General features: G+C 41.4%; 2 protein-coding genes across 7 annotated transcripts in view; one reads left to right on the forward strand and one right to left on the reverse strand.

The window, feature by feature from the left end:
* The window catches only part of MAP3K15 (mitogen-activated protein kinase kinase kinase 15), an 87,254-nt gene extending 80,567 nt beyond the window's left edge, over positions 1 to 6,687 (forward strand). For 4 of the 5 annotated variants that reach the window (XM_066981146.1, XM_013184008.3, XM_066981158.1 and 1 more), the window contains 8 exons: positions 445 to 619; positions 1,777 to 1,962; positions 2,419 to 2,524; positions 4,247 to 4,457; positions 5,119 to 5,231; positions 5,419 to 5,516; positions 5,624 to 5,700; positions 6,207 to 6,687. In XM_066981146.1, the coding sequence (XP_066837247.1) occupies positions 445 to 619; positions 1,777 to 1,962; positions 2,419 to 2,524; positions 4,247 to 4,457; positions 5,119 to 5,231; positions 5,419 to 5,516; positions 5,624 to 5,700; positions 6,207 to 6,288 (1,048 nt within the window). In that variant the 3' untranslated portion in view covers positions 6,289 to 6,687. Of the gene's footprint in view, positions 1 to 444; positions 620 to 1,776; positions 1,963 to 2,418; positions 2,525 to 4,246; positions 4,458 to 5,118; positions 5,232 to 5,418; positions 5,517 to 5,623; positions 5,701 to 5,861; positions 5,947 to 6,206 lie in introns of all 5 variants that reach the window. The other variant, XR_010826150.1, reaches the window with a different exon arrangement.
* A 118-nt stretch (positions 6,688 to 6,805) lies between these two features.
* PDHA1 (pyruvate dehydrogenase E1 subunit alpha 1) lies at positions 6,806 to 20,246 on the reverse strand. 2 transcript variants are annotated; one of them, XM_048066805.2, is made up of 12 exons: positions 20,015 to 20,246; positions 18,491 to 18,505; positions 17,117 to 17,185; positions 16,011 to 16,184; positions 15,215 to 15,341; positions 11,841 to 11,932; positions 11,542 to 11,634; positions 10,610 to 10,765; positions 10,345 to 10,416; positions 9,346 to 9,413; positions 8,305 to 8,413; positions 6,806 to 7,277 (listed from the first exon to the last, which is right to left on the reverse strand). In XM_048066805.2, the coding sequence occupies exons 1-12, from the start codon at positions 20,087 to 20,089 to the stop codon at positions 7,113 to 7,115; spliced, it is 1,215 nt and encodes a 404-aa protein (XP_047922762.2). In that variant the 5' UTR covers positions 20,090 to 20,246; the 3' UTR covers positions 6,806 to 7,112. The 2 variants fall into 2 exon arrangements, with proteins under 2 accessions (XP_047922762.2, XP_047922764.2); XM_048066807.2 differs by lacking the exon at positions 18,491 to 18,505.
* Position 20,247: the final 1 nt, after the last annotated feature.

The raw sequence follows: 20,247 nt of genomic DNA on the forward strand, positions 1-20,247 counted from the left end.
TATGTACCTTTTTTACCCCTATAATTGTTAGTCTTCCTATTGAGCAAGTGCATATGGATTCAGGAGTGACTGAAGGAATTGCCCCTTTCCCTTTTTTTTTTTTTTTTTGCTAGTTCTGCTGATCAGAGAGCACAAAACAGTACTTTCAAATGAGAACGTTAGAGTGTGGGGCCAGGAAAAATGAATAGTTACCCTCAGTCCAGGATTTTCAGTTTCCCTCCCCAAAACTGAGCCAGTGCTGGGTGATGCTGGCACCAGCTTCTCAGCAGGGTGAGGTGACCAGTGTGCCTTCAGTGAGGTTTTTCACCAGCTGAGGATCTGCACCATCTCCTCTGCAGTTTGACTTGCTTTGTAACCTACCAAGCACCCCTCCTCCCTTCTGGCAGTGCTGCCATGTTGGTAATTCTGAGGTCTCTCTTGTTTGTGGCCCTGTTGCTGATGCAGCGTGCCCGACGAGGGCTTGGCCTTGGAGGACAGGAGCGCCTCTCCTTCCCTTGAGGATAAGGATTCTGGTCTGTTTCTGCTACGGAAGGACAGCGAACGCCGAGCAATTCTGTACAAAATCCTTAAGGAAGAACAGGATAAAGTTGCTTCAAATTTGCAGGACTGTATTGCACAGGTAATTTCAACTTTTTTTCCTGCTTCAAAAGGAAAATGACGAGCTAGCTTGTCAGTATCATTTCTTTCCTGAAAACAAATAAATGAAGGTGCCAATAGTTTTAAATTAATAGTTCTTTCTGTAGTCCACATTCATACTGGCTCTCGTGTTTGATGGTGTGTCAGCTTCAACTGCTTGGATTGTTCCTTCTGAATATTTTAATCTCTGAGGGTTGTAACTGTGTGGGCCTTTTGCTGTTGTCTGAATGGACAGCAAACATCACGTTTTGCCTGTTACTGGCCTCCTGTTTTGGGGCATCTGGTGGCTGTTAGACAGCTGAGATTGGTGTGCTAGGTTTTTTTTGGTTGTTGTGCATGTTTTGGTTTGTTTTTTTAAGGACAAAGTTGCAGAATAGCCCAGAGTTTTAAAGTTTGTATGTGGCATCTTGGTCAGAAGTAACCAAGGTTTTAAATATTTTCCAGGATAAGGAAGGATTATTTAGTAACAGCAAGTCCTACCTCAGTATCCAGCTGTTCTGCAGCATTGCCTTAATCATCTCCTTTCCATAATTGCTGTAATACTTCTTTCTCCCTTTTCCTTTGAATTACACAGGTTGTTATTCTTACAAGTACTTGAATGGCATTAACTATAGGGATTATAGACGGCAAATCATAGAATGAACATTTGAGTACTATCACTGCATGACTTAGACCTTTCTCTGACTTATCATAGATGTGTGTATAAATGTAATGTTTTGCCTAAAGAAATTGAATGTCTGCATAATTAGTTAGAAGTCCAGATTCAGCCTCAAAAAGCTGAGAGCATCCATTAAAATTTGTGTGTCTTACCAACTCGCTCTGCTACTTTTATGGAGAGGAGCTGCCCTCTGCAGTACATTGGACAAATGTGTAAATACCATCTTGAAGCTCTTACCGTAGTGACAGCCACAGTAGCAGCAGACCTAATTCATTTTTGGAAAATAGGAATTACTGTAAATAAAAATAGAAAAAATGTAGAAAATAAAGGCTAGGCAGAAATGAAAGTTCTGTGACTTCTGTGTATAGGTATGAAACATACATCTGCAAAGCTATAAATTGTAACCTAAATATTAATACTACTAATTAGATGTCTAATGACTCTGGGATTTACTTGATACACATTTTTTATCTTTTCTCCAGAGCTCTGAAGAACTGCAACTTTCAAAAGCCCACATCAACCAAATTATTGGGATTTTAAGGGACTTCATTCGCTCTCCTGAGCACAGAGTGATGGCTTCGACCATATCCAAGCTGAAAATGGATTTGGACTTTGACAGCACTTCCATCAATCAGATCCATCTGGTGCTGTTTGGGTTTCAGGATGCGGTGAGTTCTTTGCCAGGCACAGAGGGAGGGGAATTCTTCCAGGACAGACCTCTCCCCAGGGGGTTTGTAGCTTCTCTCCTCTTCCTCACCTCTTGCCCCTTAGCCTCTTCCTGCTGAACAGCAGAGGGACACAAAGGGCTGGACGCAGAGCTCAGGGAGATGGGCACTGCCAGCCAGGCCATGAAGCCAAGCAGGGGTTGAGGGCTGCCCGTAGGCTACCAGCAAGCTGTAATGTTTGTTCTGGGCCCTGCATTTATCTCGTGTTCTACCTCCCCTGGTACAACAGAGGGGCTAAAACTGCCAAATTGTTGTTTAGACTTTCAAAAGTGGGAGGGCATTAGTGACTCATGCAGTTGTTTCTTTATAAAACTTCACCTTAATATTGAAAAACAAGACTTTCTTTCCTAAGGTGTAAGCTACTGTTGTTTCCTGCAGCTTTTACTTGTGTATTTGCAGGTGAACAAAGTATTAAGGAATCATTTAATAAGGCCCCACTGGATGTTTGCAATGGACAACATAATTCGCCGTGCAGTCCAAGCAGCAGTCACTATTCTTATTCCAGGTAAATCAAAACAGCTGTAAACAACCTAAAAAAACCCCTGATCGTGTATCAGGTAACAGCAAATGGAGCAGTTTAAATGTTTCAGTGTAATCCATCAGCATGTTGTTAACAACATCCCATGTGTAACAACATCCAAGGCACAGGCTCAATGTTGTACAGAAAGAACCGTTGATCAGAGATTAATGCCATACCTGCAGTACAAAGTGCGTAACGAGTAAGGTTACCAGTGGGTAACTGCACCACCAGTGTGGTCTGGTTTAAACAAAGAAAAAAAAAACAACAAAGAAACAAAAGAGCAAATTAAATTTAGAATAGAATAGTTCAGTTGTAAGGGACCACCAAAGACCATCAAGTCAAACTGCCTAACCGCTTCAGGGCCGACCAGCAGTTAGGGCACATCACTGAGAGCATTGCCCAAATGCCCCTTGAGCACTGACGGGCACGGGGCAGCACCCAGCTCCCCAGGAAGCCTGTTGCGGTGTGTGACCACCCTCACGGCAAAGAAACGTTTCCTGATGCCCAGCCTGAACTCCCCGGCGCAGCTCTGTGCCGTGCCCGTGCCCTGCCAGCGGGTCCCAGGAGCGGAGGCCGGCGCCTCCCCCTGCGCTTCCCCTCCTCGGGAGGCTGCGGAGAGCAGCGAGGTCGCCTCTGGGCCTCCTCTCCTCCAGGCTGGGCAGCCCAAGTGTCCCCAGCCTCCCCTCACAGCACATGCCTTCCAGCCCTGCCGCCAGCTGTGCTGGCCTCCTCTGGGCGCTTTCAGGGACCTCAGCAGCCCTTCTGTGCTGTGGAGACAATACAGTCCAACCTGGAACCACTTCTATTAAGAAAGAAAATGACGCTATACAACATTTTAATGAAATCCAAGTGGAAATCCACTGCTTGTCTGGTCTGGTTATGTGTTCTGAAAAATGACTACTGAGCTCTAGAGCAGATGCTAAGAAGGGGAAAGAGCAGTGCATTTATATGAGATTTTGGCCCACAGATGGGTAATAGGAAAAATCACCACCATCACCAAGAGGGGAGAGGCTAAAAGACAATGGAATATATCTAAGACATTCAGGAATAAATCTAAATTGGAGATCTGCAGGTAGCTTCGTAACTCTTTGAAGTGCTAAGCGCTCTTTCTAGTACGAGAATATTCTGAGTGCACTTACTGATGGTGAGCCCTTTCAGTCCGAAGTTGCCATGGCTTTAGAGCCAAATCAGCCAAATTTCTTAAGACTTTGTTGTCAGAAGAAAATTGGCAGCTCCTCTTTGGTGGGAAGGGCAGGAGTCTGCAGCAAGTTCTGAGAGAAATGGAGTAAGAAATGCTTCCTGGGAAAGACAACAGCATTTTAACTCTTTGGTAAAGGGCAATGGGTATAAACAACTTTTTAAAAATAAATAGATTAATAAAGAGAACAAAAGCCAAACAAGCTTTCATGGATTTTTCATTAATGCATTTCACTAACTGCCTTGTTATTCAGCACAAGCATATTTATCACAGCAACCTCTACTGGTAAGCTACAGCTGAGCTACTGCAGTGCCACTCGTACTTTTAGAACTGAGGTCATAAAATCTGGGGTCCAGCTAACAAGGCTTTGCTACTCCCCTGCTCACCACTGTAATAAAAATGAAAAAAGGTCACATCCTCAGCTGGAGCTTCCTCAATTCCAGTAGTAAAGAAGAAACTGTACCGACCCATGGAGCTATCCTTGTATAAAAACAAACTTGTTTTATCAGAGCTTCGAGCTCACTTTGAGCCAGCATCAGAAACAGAAGGTGGCGACAAAGATGGTGAGGAAGTGGAGGAGAGCTACCAGCCCACGGAACAAAACGGGACCGAGGACCCTGCCGTCACATCAGGAGTGAGCACCCTCAGCTCCGTGGTGTCACACGAGGCGCAGCAGCAGCTTAGCCTGGAGCTGGGCAGACTCAAACAGGAGACTGTCAGGTAATCCTTATATGCAGACTATGCATTTATTTTCAGGCAGTCTTTGAAAAGCTCACAGACGCTTTCTGCAGTGACAGGTACACATGTAACAAGAATACTGCTTACCTTGTGATAAAGCAGACCTTCCAGGAGCACAAGGAGATTGAGAATACACTGGCAGGGCTGGTATGACAACTCAACAGCCTTCAGTACAACTTTTGTTTCTACGTAAATCATTTTTAATTCCAGAACGTCCTCGGGAATTTCTACCATTAAGTAATTAGGCCTGTGTAACTGTGTTGGTTTCTTTCCTACTTCCTTAGTTCACTGGATGCCACCTGACCCAGTGGCAGTGTCCTCAGAGATGTTCCTGCAAGTTTTAGGAAAACACCACTGTAAAGGCAGATACTCTGCCCAGGGCAACTGCAAAGCAATAGGAACAGAATTTACACATATTTACTAAATTCTGCTGCAAAGATGAAAGCCTTAAAGTGCCACCACTATGCTGAGTCTCAGACAACCAAAATGAAATGTTTTATCTTCCTTAAGAGTATCAGGAAGAGAATCAAGCATCTCTGACCTGTGGTAGTTGTTAAAAACAATACTTTTTTTTTTTTTTCACTCCAAGTAAATTTGATTATTCTCACTATAGCTATGTTTGCTCTCTCTTGTATGCTAACAGGCTTTTGGAAAACCTAATTCAGAAGGAAAAAGAGTATCAGACTCTCTTACAACAATCTTTGGAGCAAAAAACTCAGGAATTATGTTTGCTTCAATTAAAACTTAAACCCAAAGGTAGGAGGAGATACTGCATACTTTGACAATTATACACAAGTATATTGGCTCGTGATTGTTTAAAGGGTAATTTGATTTGGCTCAAGGTCTCTTAAAAGATCCTCTATTTTAAGTAGTTCTCAGACCAGCACTTCTGTCCTAGTTTTGTGGTATATTAACCTATGCTTTATTTTTTTTCCTGTTAAAGACTCTCAGTGGACTTCATCAACTTTTAAAGAGAATGCAGACCCTGAGCTCACGAACTGGCTGAAACGACAAGGAGCAGACTTGGATGCAATTAAGAGGGTAAAAAAAGAAAAAAAAATCACCTTAAAAAAAAAATCATTGCAGTCATTGCTAGGAGTCTGGTTTCAAAGAAGGAATACTAATTTAGGAAAAAATCTGCCTTCCAGTTTGCTGAAGAGGATTATACACTAAGTGCTGTCCTCAACGATATCACTAAAGATGATCTGCGGTACCTTCAACTGCGGTAAGGAACTACCGCTTAGGTCATTAAGAGTTGAATTTGTTTTAAAAAAATGAAAAAATGTGGTTTAGATTTTAGGACTTTCATACAGCTCTGTTAATTTACTCTGTGATCTTCTGTTAATGTTGTTCGTGTGTTGACTGTCATTAAATAATATAACCTAGGGTGCTTCATGCCACGTAAGTTTTGGTGTTTACCAAGGTTGAGAGCTATTTCGCCACCATTTAGGACTAAGTGAACACATGGCAAGTAAGCATAAAGAACTTCCTTTTCCCACCCCTTGATTAAAATCCTTTCATTGTCATTCTGTTAATCCCTGGATGACATGGAAGAAGGTGTTCTGGCCCTAACCTTAAAGGAGTATAGAGCTTTTTGTGTGCCATCATAATGGCAAATCATTGGGAATTCTAGAGTTTTTTTGTTGCTCACTGTAGAGTAACGGAGATGAGGATGTTTTCCCCTAACCCGTTACTGTAGTCCCTAATTGTTCTCCATTCTTCGTCATACAGAGGGGGTCTTCTCTGCAGAATTTGGAATGCCATATTAAACCACCGCCAAACGTCTGATAAGACCTCGGAGGCAGAAGGTTAGCTCCTTGGAAACAGAACGTGTAATGGGAATAAGCAAATGAAAGATACATTCCTAAATTATTGTATGTACATATATGTATAGTGGCCTTGCAGGTTTTGCACAACTAGACAGCTTGTTTGACCACCAGTGTAACACAGTGAATCATAACAGCTTATGAAAAAGTGAAGCAGAAGTCAAATGCCTGTCACTGTAAATATAAAGCCTTAGCTGAGACAAAACTTCTGCAAAACATGTACCACACCTCTGAACTGGCTTTACCGTTGTGAAAACTGTGAACTTAATGTGTTACAGCTCTGCAGGGGGATGGTTTGAGCAGGCAGGGGTTAAGCTCTAGCACATCACCTCTTTGTAGATGACTCTATATAGCTTTTTGTATTAAAGCTACTCTTGCTAAGAAAAGCCTGGCGTGATGCTTTTATTTAGTAACTTTTCTGCAGCAAAACCACAACTAACCTAAATCTTTTTTTTTTTGGCAAGTGGTTGGTTCATAAAGAAACAATGCAAACAGACAACCAAATTAAATGTTATTGAAGTTTAATTTTTTGTCTTTACACTGTACATGACACATACAGCACTCCAAAGGAAAGTTTGTAAAGCAAATACAGAGCGATTTAAATAAACCATTGCTTTCTCTTAATGCAGCTCCTTCCAAAATGACATTCAGGTGTGTTTAAGACAACCCATCCTGTGATGGACTGCCTTACACAACACCTCCTTATTTGAAAGAGCTTTTAAATAAGATTCAGGTTTATTTCTGAGTCATTACAGTTCTTGTAATGCATTCACTTATTCTTCTGAATAAGTTATGCCCAATAAAAAGGACTTTAGCTGACAGACTTGTACTTTATCCACTGGTTTGGGCCACGCACTTCGAAGGGTGGTTCATTGTAGTAAATGTGGTTACCTAGTTCTTCCAGTGGTGGCTCTGGGTCAGTGGTAGCAAACTGAGCAGCTTCCTCTATCTCCTTCCTCACTGCCACATCAATTTCCTAAACCAAGAAAAGAGATGTTAACTTGAAGGCAGCTCAGAAAAAGCATCCTAATCTTGAAGTTAAAACCAACAATGAAGCACCGGCCAGACTAGGTGTTACTGCTGTCTATAACAGATTAAAAAAACATGAAAAGTCCCTCCCTACTAAAGTGAAGCGTTTGTCCCTTTAGGTAGTACAATTAACTTATTTTGAGAGGAACATGACCACACCGAGCATTTTTTTTTTTGAATTCTGAGTCTGCAAAACAGTAAGAACGCAGCGAACTTTTACTGCAACCCTATCAGTCAGCTTAACACCATCCAACCCATCACTTCAGATTCAGGGACCTTCATAAGGTGTAAGTAGATCTCAATACCACCTCTGCTTGCTGTATTACCATCCACACAGGTCTTTCATATAAATCATTTTTTCCGTAGTGATAAACTTGGTAACCCATACATGAGAGGGCTAAGTATATGACATGTTCTATTTGTAGCTTAACATTTAACTGTCGTTATACTCTACTCACTTTATGTACAAATGAGGTTGAGGCCAGTATGTATATAGCTGCACCTACACTGGGCATTGTGAGATTTGACTATAAGTGTTTTCTCTCCTCCCACCCCCCGCTGTGTGCTAAACAGCTAAACATAAGTCTTTTTGTACTTTTCCTTTGTTTTCTTTTAAAACAAAATTGATCAAAAGATGTACATTTGCTTTGAGGGTTTCTGGCTTTTTCAAAACCAATGACCTTGGTCACTGTAAGACATTGCAAGTTCAGAGACTTACCTCCTTTCCAGCTCATGACCAATTTTGATTTCTAGATCTTAGTATGACAAGATGTATTTGAAGAGCCTTGCACTGAGCTATGCTGTTTCAGTGAAATTTCACTGTAGACCAACTAATTATATTCAAAAAAATACTCCAACAAAAAAAACCCTCAAAGAACAAGTGATGATACACAATGCAGTGTAAGTATGCTTCTCAGAGATAACTAGTATGTGAACGCACAAGAGCTTGCTTAAACATCTACTTAAAGCTGTACCTTTAATTCTTCAATGCTTGCAAGGTTATTGTTGATCATTCTGTCCTTCAGCAAAGTAATGGGATCACTTTTGCTTCTCACTTCCTGGATTTCTTCTCTAGTACGATAGCTAGGAGCAAGGCAAGCAAAGAGATTGTATCCTTTAGTGGTGTCCTTGAACAGAAGTGAGGTTCTGGACACAGCTCCCTTTTACAGAAGAGGCGTGACCAAAGAATTGTCGGGAATGCAATGAAAATACAGCAACATTCATTACTCAAAGGACAGCACAGCCACATGTAGAACACCACTTAGATTTGAAAGTGGAGACTGAGCTGAAGTAAATCCAGACTTGAATATAATGCAGACAGGGAAAGGGAAGCTATCGCAGCCCAAGACAGTTACATCGAGGGGCAGCATTTCCCCCTCCCCGTCTCCTCTGAGGGAAATAACAGCGGGGGTTGGTGGCTTGCTGTGGCATTAAGTTGGTCACACAACTCAGAGAAGGATGTGTTTCATGAGCTCAGTCAAAAATTCCATTTCACTACAAGTTTCTGATGATGTGTTAAGACACAGCCTACTTCATGCAGGTCAGTTCAAGTTTGTCAGATGGCACACAATGCCCGAATATTTCTAGCATCTCTATGTTTGCATTTTTAAGTATTCTGTTTGTCTCCATCTGTTCTTAAACTTCTAGCTTACAGAATTTTATATACTCTAAAAACCCTAGAGAAGAGCACTGCTTTTCAGTCAAAGCTTACTTTGAACACACCATAAACTCACACTGAATGCAGAATTCATTAATAAAAAGTACAGAAACTTAACAAACTTAGTTCTTGTTCTAGAACTAAATTTCTTAATAGTGCAAATAAAACAGGTATGTTACATTGCCCGATTACCCACTGAGCGATGAGAGGAGTTACCAGACTTGGCACAGTGATTTCATCATGACCACCTTTATGCACTTTGCACTGGATTTAAACACCAAATCCATGATAGTTTCCTGATTTTGACCATCAATACCTAATTATTTTTGGCAAATGTCAAGAAAGTATTTCACAGTACCTTATTCCAGGGTCACTCATACTGTGGCCGTGGTAACGGTATGTCTGCAACTCCATCACAATAGGACCCTCAAAAAGACAGAAGATGCAGAGCATTATCACCTTCAGCAATCGATGCGTTGTTATAGCAGTTCACCTATAGCAAATACTTACTGCACCGATGATGAATGATTTTAATGCAATTTTCTTTCTTAGTCTAATTAATTTACGACATTATGGCAACTCGTAAAATGAAACATAATTCTTCATAAATAAAAAGATTATGTTGATATTACTAGCCTTTACTTTCATGTTCTTAGTGAGCAGTATTACGCCATTTGGTCCCTCCCAATGCCATTGAACCATTACCCAGACTATTTCAAATCGCCTATTACTTTCACTTTAAGATTGTACCTCACAGAAGCTTATTCTTTTGTACGAACTCTTCTTCTTTTCCCGCTGTGCATTCTAAGCACAAATATCATTTTGCTAAATATTTCACCAAACGTGAGAACCTATGTATCATACTTGGGTGACAGACACTTGTGCTGAAAAACCTTAAGGTTTTATCTAGTTCTGTATGCATTGCTAGGGAGGCATATAAAAATAGATCTCTTGTCATCATGTATCAAGTCTCACAGAACTTCACATTCCCTTTGTTGTAAATATAGAGTTATTTTCCTTGCCACTTACCTTAAGAAATCTCTTCACAAGAACACAGCTGCCTAACAGTCTACATGTTTTCCACGACAATTTAAGTAAGGTAGAAAGCAGGAAGAAGTTAACAGGGTACCAGGTCTGTTTTTTTTCTTAAAGTTTAATTAATACCAGTTGCATGTAAACAATCCTAACAATATTAAAAGAACCCCTCAATTACTCCTAGGTTCCATTTGGTGGAGAAAAAAAGGAAATAAATGTCAAGTTATTGCAACTACAGGAAACTGGACTAGATGAGAAATATTTTATGCAGCAACTATTGCTAAGACTTCCACCTACGGTAAAGGAATGGCTACTGACTTACTTTTCCAGCTCTGCAGTGCTCAGTTGCAAACTTGGCTGCTTCTCGGACACAGAGAACATCCATGCCATCCACCTGAGACACAGAATAGCAAGTTGAGCCAAAGAATTGCCAAAAACTAAACCTGCAAATTCAGTACTTCCATATTGTAAGTGCAATAGGAATTCAATTTCAAATTTTCCTATTTTAACAGTATTTATAAATATACTGAGAAATACATTTACTGCACATACCTGCACGCCTCAAAACAAACTGGAGTTGTACTCACCCTGAGCCCCGGAATGAAGTCTCCTCTTTTGTAGTAGTCAGTACTGGCTGCAGCTCTTTCAACCGAAGTTCCCATCCCATACCGATTGTTCTCACAGATAAAAACACAAGGCAATTTCCACAAGGCTGCCATGTTGTATGTTTCAAATATCTGGCCCTGAAAGAAAAGGGTAAGTTATATCTAGTCAGGGAGCTCAGACTTCAAGCATTAGGCTCTACTGAAAAATCTTTCAGCTGCAGATGTCTAACTAGTAAAACTTTGAACACTAAAAGTAATCTGAAAGCAGCTACTCACTGCAGCTCAGCAGGAATAAGAGAAGTTACACCAAGTAAGGCAACTTTCACCCCAACTAATAGTTCATAGATTCTCTATATGTTTAAACCTATTTTAGTATCTGTGTTTTGGTAGCAAGGAACCTACTTTAATCAAAATATCTTAGGAATAGTGGTTAGAAACTTCACGATTGATTAACGTGGCAGGACACTGCTACAGCAAAGTAGAAGAAAAGTTCAACCACACTGTCTGCATCAGCCTTACTACTTTAAGACAGGGAAAAACAGGAGCTGAGCTTTTCACCTGTGTTTTCAAAGCAGTAAGTTATATTAACAGTGCACTCTAAAACACTGATTTCTTATCTGGCTTAATTTTTCTGCCGCAAATATGAAAACAACTGCCTGAATGTCTGAAGCAGCTCTGCGAGATGCTTTGTATCAGTGGACTCCTTTAATAAAGCATCCTTGCAGCAGAAAGCCCAACATAAAAATCTTATTTTTAGTTCCAAGCCAGATGTTGTCTGGGTTGCAGACTCCGAACAGGCTAAAGATGTGCTCCTGCTACCTTGCAAAAAGGCAGAGCTCATGGTTCACAGAGGGAAAACAGATTACCCACAGACACATTCCTCACAGAGCCACATTTAGACAAAGCTCGTTTACCTGATTGGCTGCGCCGTCCCCATATAAAGTCAGACAGACTTCGTTTTTACCAAAGTATTTACAGGCCAGAGCAATCCCAGCTCCAAGAGGAACCTATCACAGAGCACAGGACAAGACAAAATTTTAGAACAATATTCAGAGGAGTTGGAGACAAGTAGCTGGTGAAATGTCAGGAGACATTTACTGTGTTAGGGATCTGCTCAACGAACGAAGAGTTGTTAACAACACTGAGAGGAAACACTGGCATGGGACATGAGCCAATTTCAACTTGTGTTTTAAAGTAGAAGTCACGTATATACCTGAGCGCCAACGATACCATTACCACCGTAGAAGTTTTTTGTATACATGTGCATCGATCCTCCTTTTCCCTTCACACATCCTCCTTTTCGACCTGAAACATGATCAAGAGGTGATTATTTTTTCAGAGGAAAAATACTATACAAATGGTAACATCTAATCCAGTTCCTAAAGGTAACAACCCTAAAACAATGTTGTATTTGTCATCAGAGTCACCTCAGTGGAGGTAAGACATTGATTCTCAAACACCGGACATAATGGCCCCTCTTCATAGAGTTTACGGTTAAATGCATCACAAAACAAATAAAAAGCCAGGAGGAAGAATGATAATGAAAACACAATTCAAGAAATACAAAATGAGATTTATGAAGAAACTTCAAAACCACCCAAGGAATTTCAGTGTCCTCAACACAAAAGCACTCTCTAGCAAAGTAGTAATTTTATTTTTTTTAATAGCCAACATAGTCTACATTCCTCCTACATGTAATCTATGCTACTATAACAAGAAATATATATACAGTCCTTTTTAATTCTTGCTTCTGCAGTAAAGATATGAACAGTTCCAAATTAATTGCAATAATCTATATGTCTTCTCTTTGACAATAACCAGAAGTAAAAACTACAGATTCAAAATAAAAAATAAGAAAAACGACAACCATACAACAACACAACTCCCAACCTCCATACAAACATCGATACCTAGCCCAGCATTATTCAGGCTGTAGTTTGCAGGTAACTGGCAGCCCATGAAGCACCACACGAAGTCCCATCAAATGAGTAACTTTTTCAAATACACATCAAGTGTACTCAAACATAGCTGGGGGCAGAGGTCAGCGTCCATGACAGTGCACTAAAAGAGCAAACTCCCTGGTGCCATCAGTACCTGAAAGTAAGACACTCAAATTCCATTCCAAATTCAGCCTACTTTTTATTTAAAACGTGCATTTTACAATTTCAAAAGTCAGCCTTTTTATTTGCTGTTATCTCCCCTTGCCCGCAGAAACAAGGTAAACAGTCACTTTTTGTTAGCTGCCTAACTAGTTATCAAAACCAGCAAAAATACTGCTCCCTAGCTGAGGTCCCGCAGAGGCTTAGCATTAAGATTATTTTGATGTAATAAAATGTATCACAACAATGTATAGCTGTCAAAAGGCAACCTCTCAAGCCAATCTCTCCCCAGCACAAGGCTCGCTATCTTCCACTAATTCAGCAAGTGCAATGCTCCACACCGTTCTCTTAACTATGAGCAGAACTACACTGCGTAGGCAGCAGAGCTACCTTAACGCCCTGCTGAATACACCCGTCTAGTTCAACAAGGACTTCGATAATCAGTGGTTTTCCAGCTACATTACCGAATCATGATTTCAGTGAAATTTCTTATACAGGATCACAGCTGCTACCGTCAAAAGACTTACTAAACAATAATAAGGAAAGCTTGACATGTACGTGTTTCTTCCTTGTCCGTTAGTTCTGTTTCCTCTCAGAAGAGGAAATTAGATTGGTTTAACATAACGTACTTTGGCAAATTACGTTGCCTCTTAATGTCACTTTTTAGGTAATAAAGTACTCACAGCATAATTTAATCATCTTCTCCAGGAACAAACTGTGGCCAACTGCTTTATTTCTCTATTTTTCCTCCATTTGCTTTTTAAAATATAAATGTAAATACAATACTTTCAGATGCAGCACTGATTTAAATTACAAAAATTTTGCCTAAAGCAAGTTTGAGCTGCAAGAAGTTTTCTAAAATTGGTCAGGTGGATCATGCCCAGCTAATCGAAGAACACTCAATTTCTCATCAGCCTGTGCCGCTTCCTACATTTCTTACCCTAATCACACTGGCTTGTATTTTACTTCTAAGCACAGTTTGCTTATTTTGCCTTGGGGTTGGTGGTTGTTTTAGAAGTAGAGTGCTGGTGCTGCTCTGGAATCTGTACTTCCCTTTCTTAAGGGTGAATCATTTTTAATATTGGTCTTCCTTGTACTTTTACTATGCTCATGAAATGGTTTCACATGGGCTTCTACAGATTCTGCAAAATTCTTAGGGCCAAAGCAAAAAAAAAAAAAAAAAAAACCAAGACTAATTTTAACCATGAAACTAGTAATTTACACTTAAACATCAGTAACCTCCTCCACATTTTTGTACAATCCTTCCTTTTATATTTTAGCTTAGTTAGAATTCCTGATTTACCAAAGTTGCTTTTTCCTATTCTTTCTACTCCTCCTAGAACAATCTGCTCTGGTCTCCACAATATCATTCCTCAGGGAACTGTCAATTCTCCCAAACAATCCTTTCCAATAGTTTGTTTCCTGTAGGACAATCTTATCTACTAGTCTTTGGTTGACTCTGCTTCCTGCTCCTTCAAAGATTTTTAAGTTCTGTCACTTCCCAGTCACTGTAACTCAGGCTCTCTTTCAGTTTTGCATTTTCAGTCAAGATCTTTGTTCGTAAAAATCAACTCCAGTGGCACACCTATCCAGAAACTTGCTCCAAGCTCCATTTTTTGGAACAACAGTCTCTGTACGGCTGCTGTTCTTCCCCCATTAAAAGGGCCCCACTAAAACCGAGCGTAATGCTATAGAATATGATGCCTTGAAAAGAATCAAAACAACAGCACCGATATTTATGGTTTCAGGTCCAATAACAGACCTCAGTCAGTCTTTCTTCCTTACCTGTACCTAGCAACATTTGGCAAGTCAATCATCTACCAGGTTCTAGGCGCCTGTGTATGCTACCAATATGCATTTTTAATAAACACATGGTATCTTAGTATATAAAACCATACCTCTTCTCTGCCTCCTCAATGTGCTTTCCTACATTAATGTTTCAAGCATGCAAATGCTCAGATTAAGTCTTCATTACAGCAATGATTCATAATACCAACAGCATACAAAGGCCTTCAAATTCCTTGTTAATTTTTCACTTCTGGCATCAGTATGCAGATCTCAGCAGGCTCACCCACTCTTCTCTTGGCTACTCCATTTATGATCCTACTGTTAATCAACCATTTCCTTTCTGCAAAATCTTAGGTAGGGATTACCATTTCATGTTCTTGTTATAGTCAAAATTTCCCAAACCATTCATTTTTATCATTACAAGCAGTGCCTATCAGTCTTTCTAAGACTTCTGCAGCGTAATTCAGAAAAATCCAAGTCTGCCTCCAAGGGAGGGTAACACCCTGCCCTATCAAGAATAAGTGATAACCACCAGTGAGTTTCATTTAAGCAAGCTGCTGTAGCACATCAAACATGACATACAGCATCAAGAAGTTTTCTAAAGTTATGCCTTGGAAGCACCAGCACTTATGCATGAGGACCACCTCATGACCAGTGGCAACATCATAAAATGTGAATCCTCATTTTACTCAGCACCTACCTGTAAGCTCAGCAAGAATTTCTCGAACGGGAACACCTCGTGCATAGGTAAAACCGTGAGCTCTGTACGCTGTGATCACATGGTCTGTAGGCTTTATGGCAACTTCAAGCCCTACGCAGCAAGCCTCCTGTTACAGATAAAAAGTAAGTTTAGCAATGAAGAAAAGCACTGAGTTTCCACCGTCAGCAGCGTGGCAAGGTCTATGGTCCCCCTACACGAAATAAAGGAGAAAAGTGAAAAGGCACTGATACAGGAGGCTGCCTTGAATACCAAGGGGAGGTTAGGCCCCTTTTTCCAAAATCCGGAGCTACAACTGCCTTGGGCTCTATATTCCAACCTGTCCTGTCTGCAGCCAACAAAATTAGACAGGAGGAAAATGAGAAGCCAGAAAGACCCGCAGGCAAACACATCGCCCTAAACACATCTCCCAAAATGAAGTATCTAATAACTGCAATTCAAAAATGGGCAGAGGATGGACAGACAGCAAAGTTTCACCAAGTTCAGGAAGTTCTTTCTCCTGACTCTTGCTTTATAGTGGGTACCTGATCTATGCGCCACTGGAAAAAAAAAACTGCCTTCCCTCTCTTCCTGCTGCTGTCTCAAGACCCCAGGGATTCCCTTGTGCACTCAGAGACAGTTTTTAAAGAAATAACGAAACAAATCACAGATCCCACTACAACTTCAGCCACTGTACACAGACACCCAGTTATAGATATACTCTCCCTTCTATTCAAATCCCTAGGTAAGTAGGGCAAGACATTATAAAAACATCTTTGGGGGAAAAAGATAACCTTACCTGACCATCATATAAGTGGCAGAAGCCACGAATAATCTTCTGCTTGTACAGCTGGTCAGACTTCAGCTCCATGCGTCGTATGGTCTGCATCGTCTTGTAGTAATGGAGCCCCTCCTCTCGAGTCATCACTGCCGTGGTACTAGGGCCTTCTTCCAGGCGGTGGAGGTCACATTTCTGCAAAGTTGAACAAGTATTTATTTATTGAAAGTAGTTGATTCCATTTCTACCACGTTTTTTTTGTTTTAAATGACATACCATTTTCAAATTCAGACTGTAATATCTTTTTAAAAAGCAAGCCAGGAAAACCTAAATTCACAGGTCAAATTAATTATAAAGTTTGTGCACTATGTCCAAATTCAGGAAAATAAAAGCTTTGCTTTTAATAAAGACAGATTTCCACACACAAAATGAAACCTACTGTCAGGACAGTTCCTACTACTATCAGGAGATGAAGTTCAGTGCTCACAAAGTACTAGAAAAGCTCATTTCCATGGTTGTGCATACCAAATACCTGACAAGACGTACAGAGGCTTAGTGAAGTGACAAAACAGAGGAGTTTCCTCTGTGGGAGTTTTTAAGATCTGGTCCTAAGTCTGGACCTCACCTCTTCTACCACCACTTCTACCCACGGTTATAAACCGCTGCGGCAGCAGCCACCCCACTGGCCAAACCACACAACGCATACCACAGCACTGCCTCCCCAAACCATGGCCTATCCCGAGTTGTGTGGAGGGCTGATTTTAGGTACCATACCAAAAATCCTTCCAGTCCAGTGGAACACACCAAATCACTCTGTCAACACAGATGGGCAAAATACTGCTTTACAGGTTACACGACCTTTTGTATTAGAACAACGGTCTCTCCAGAGCAACTCCACTGCTGCCCAGAGGAATTGCATACAATACACTTGCACACTACTTTACTTTGAATTAACACAATCACACGACCACATACTTCCATGCAGCGTGCTTCCAGCTCCATCTAAAAATCAGGCCAGGTAGTGCAGGGCTTAGTTCTGAAAATTCTTCTAATTTAAATGTCCATCATTTCAAGATCTATGACAGTGCTCACACGGAATACCAGTATTAAGCCTTCAGCTTTGTTACCTTAATTTCAAATGTAGCTTCATTTGCAAAGTCTGCATAGTTACGTGATGCTACCATCACTCGAGAGGCCTTAAAAAAAAGACAAAAACAAATATGAGCAACATTGAAATATAATCACAAGATAAACGAATTGTCAAATTTCTAACAGTACACCCAAACTGAAATAATTTTTAATGAAACTCTCCAGTGGCATACCCTTATAGTATTAGAGAACTTTTACTTTGTACATACGTACTAGAATTCCTTTAAAATCCAGGATTTGAAATTAAGATTAGAAATTATACCCTTGATTAATTAAAGAAAACCAATAAGCTTCAAAATACTGCGAAGTGCATCAAAATCCTACAAATACATACTCTTCCCTTCACATGACCTATTCCCTATATGAACACAACCAATGCATATTTTAATGGCTCTCGGCACTGATTGGAATTTCACCTTGACAGAACAAAAACTTTCTTTGGAAAAAAAAAAACAAAACACGTCAGATGTGTGGAATGTGAACTACAATCGCTCTTTCCTTTTAACAGGAAAAGAAGGTGGGTGGATGCAAGGCAACAAGCAGTGAGGAAGGAGAGTACTATGTAAGTGGGTAATAGCATGGCCACTACCTAAGGAGACATGAAACACACAAGTACAGAATGGCTGGCAGAGTAGGGGAGAGAGAAGAAAGTCGTTTAAACAAATACTGATGTTCTTTCTAACAGAGTGTGTACAGCCTATTATTACCTGACAAACAACTGGTATTCTTGAATAACTTCATCTATTCACACATGCCTTGTGGCCATAAGGAATGCACTTGATCTTTAGCAGCAAAATCATATTGCTAATTAAATTACACATTAATTTCTGTAGCTTATTCAACACTGGAACTTGCATACACTTAGCTCTGGGTTCATTCTTTCAAAATTTTGAGACTATCCAGTCCTAGGTCTCCAACAATGGTATGATTGATAGATGTAAAATTTGGAAAAAAGACAGGAGAAATTTTCTCAATCCTTCTTCATTATCTATCGTTGCCTATTTGATTTGGCTATCATGAGCTCCCAACCCCCCACATTATCAGATTTAATATTTGGAGTTTTTAAATTTAAACCAGGTTTCTACACTGTTTACCATAATGCAACAGTATTATCAGCGACAAAAAGCTATTTTAGTTCTAGAGCTGGAAGTGTGTCAAGCGTTTACTATTCGCAGAACCACCGAACGGCTGAGGTTGGAAGGGACCTCTGGAGGCCAGCCTGGTCCGATCCCAGCCCTGAGCACTACACGAAAGCAATGTGAGGCAGTCTGTACAGAAGTTCTTAACACATGGCCAGTACATATTAAAAAAATAAATAAAGAAAACCTTGACCAAACTGGTTTAGTCCTTACCTCACTAACAGCTCCCTAGGTTAGCAGCATTTGGGAGGAAAAAAGGATAAAGAAAAAAAGAGTAAGTAACTGTAACAAACCATGGGGGAGGAGAAATCAGCACATTATTAGCAAACTGGAACACAGTTTACAGGTAAGCTCTGAGTCACAGAAAATCATCTTTACGCTTTACAATATGATCAGAACAGGTATAAAATGCTGCCTGATGGATTAAGACTGTTTCTATTTATTTGCTAATTTATACCTCAATTATAAATGCGTAAGAACACGTAAAGAGAAATCTTTGCATATTTGGCAGTCACTAGGATCCAAAAAACTGCACTGAGATATCCAAAATGGGTCTGGTTTGGACATCTAGGAAAGCACAGCATGTCAGAAACAGGCCAAGTACATGCAGTAAGGAACAAATTTTTGGCATCCATCTTTATATTTTAATGTAATTTAGCTGTAAATTAAGGAATACTTTCAGACACATATTCCATACAGTCCCAACACACACAGGAAGATTTGCTGATGAACCTACTCTCTCATGCCATTCCCATGAAACCAGCCACCCACAGGCTTTCTTGCCAGGGCAAGAAATTACTAGGCAAGTGAATTACTTCAGAAGCACAGTAAGAGATTTGCTCTCAACGTCAAAAAGGCTGTTGATCCCAACTACCAAAAAGCGCCCTTTAACACCGCCAAAAAAAAAAAAAATTGATCTTGCCAATGTGTTTTTTCAGCTAGATTATTTTCTCCTCATGGCCACAGTCATTAAAATGGAATAAGGAAAATGAGAAGATAGAAGAGAATTGTGAAAATGTTTCACGTAAAAGAGATAAAACACAGCAAATGAAACACCAATGCCATGAAATAACACAATTTGAACTAAAATTCAGAAAGAGCTCAAATGACTGTTACTTGAGCAAAGGCAAAGCACTCCAAGAAGGGGCCAGGTGGGTGAATTTTGAAGGGGGCCTGCAAAAGGCTTTCAAAAAGGGATCGCTGCGTTTTATACCGGATTTAGTACGTGTACCAAGGGCCTCTGGACAGGGCACCTATGGGTGCCAGCCTCCAAGCGGCGCCCTGGCCGTGCTCCAGCCAGCACCTTGGGTGGCACGTCCTGCCCTCGTGTGACAGCACACGCCGTGCACATGGCGCACTTCCCTAAATATTAACCTCTCATCAAGGAAACCGGCCCTGCCCTCACGTCAGGCCAGGAGGATACCTGAGGTACAGTTTGCAAGCGCAGGAAAAGACCAGCTGTTTACAGACACCCCCCCACACACAGCGACCATTTTGTTTTTAAACGCAGGGTTTGGCACAGAGCGGACAAAACAGACACCCGAAAGCACTTTATTATTACGACTATGATTGCTGTTTCTCCGCCGGCCCCCTCACACCCGCAGGCCCACACCAACGGCCCCACACGGGCCCCGCCCGCCTCAACGGCCCCAACGGCCGCCCGCGCGCCTCCCCCCCCCCCCCCCAGCGACCGTTGGGGCCGTTACCGCTCCCCCCCCCGTAACGGCCCCCTCTCACCGTCCTGCCGGCGGCGGCGGCGGCGGCCGGGCCGGGCAGCACTCGGGAGAGCGCGGCCAGCAGCATCTTGCGCATGGAGCGGGGAGGCAGGGGGGCGGCGGCGGCACCGGCACCGTGGTGGGCCCCGTCCTCGAGTCTCCTTCAGCGGCTGCAGCGAAGCAGCAGCAGCGGCCGCCGCCGAGCCCGCCCAAGCGCCCGCCCCCGCGGCCGAGCGGCGCGCTGCCCCGAGTGAC

This window comes from Anser cygnoides, chromosome 1 (genome assembly GCF_040182565.1).
Source record: "Anser cygnoides isolate HZ-2024a breed goose chromosome 1, Taihu_goose_T2T_genome, whole genome shotgun sequence".
Taxonomy (NCBI): domain Eukaryota; kingdom Metazoa; phylum Chordata; class Aves; order Anseriformes; family Anatidae; genus Anser; species Anser cygnoides.

Excerpts from the sequence above, each read along its gene's own strand:
- PDHA1 (XM_048066805.2), bottom strand. The coding sequence starts at position 20,089 with ATGCGCAAGATGCTGCTGGCCGCGCTCTCCCGAGTGCTGCCCGGCCCG. Across the intron at positions 16,185-17,116 it reads AAGCTACATTTGAAATTAAG|AAATGTGACCTCCACCGCCT; the intron begins GTAACAAAGCTG and ends TCAACTTTGCAG. Across the intron at positions 15,342-16,010 it reads GCCACTTATATGATGGTCAG|GAGGCTTGCTGCGTAGGGCT; the intron begins GTAAGGTTATCT and ends TATCTGTAACAG.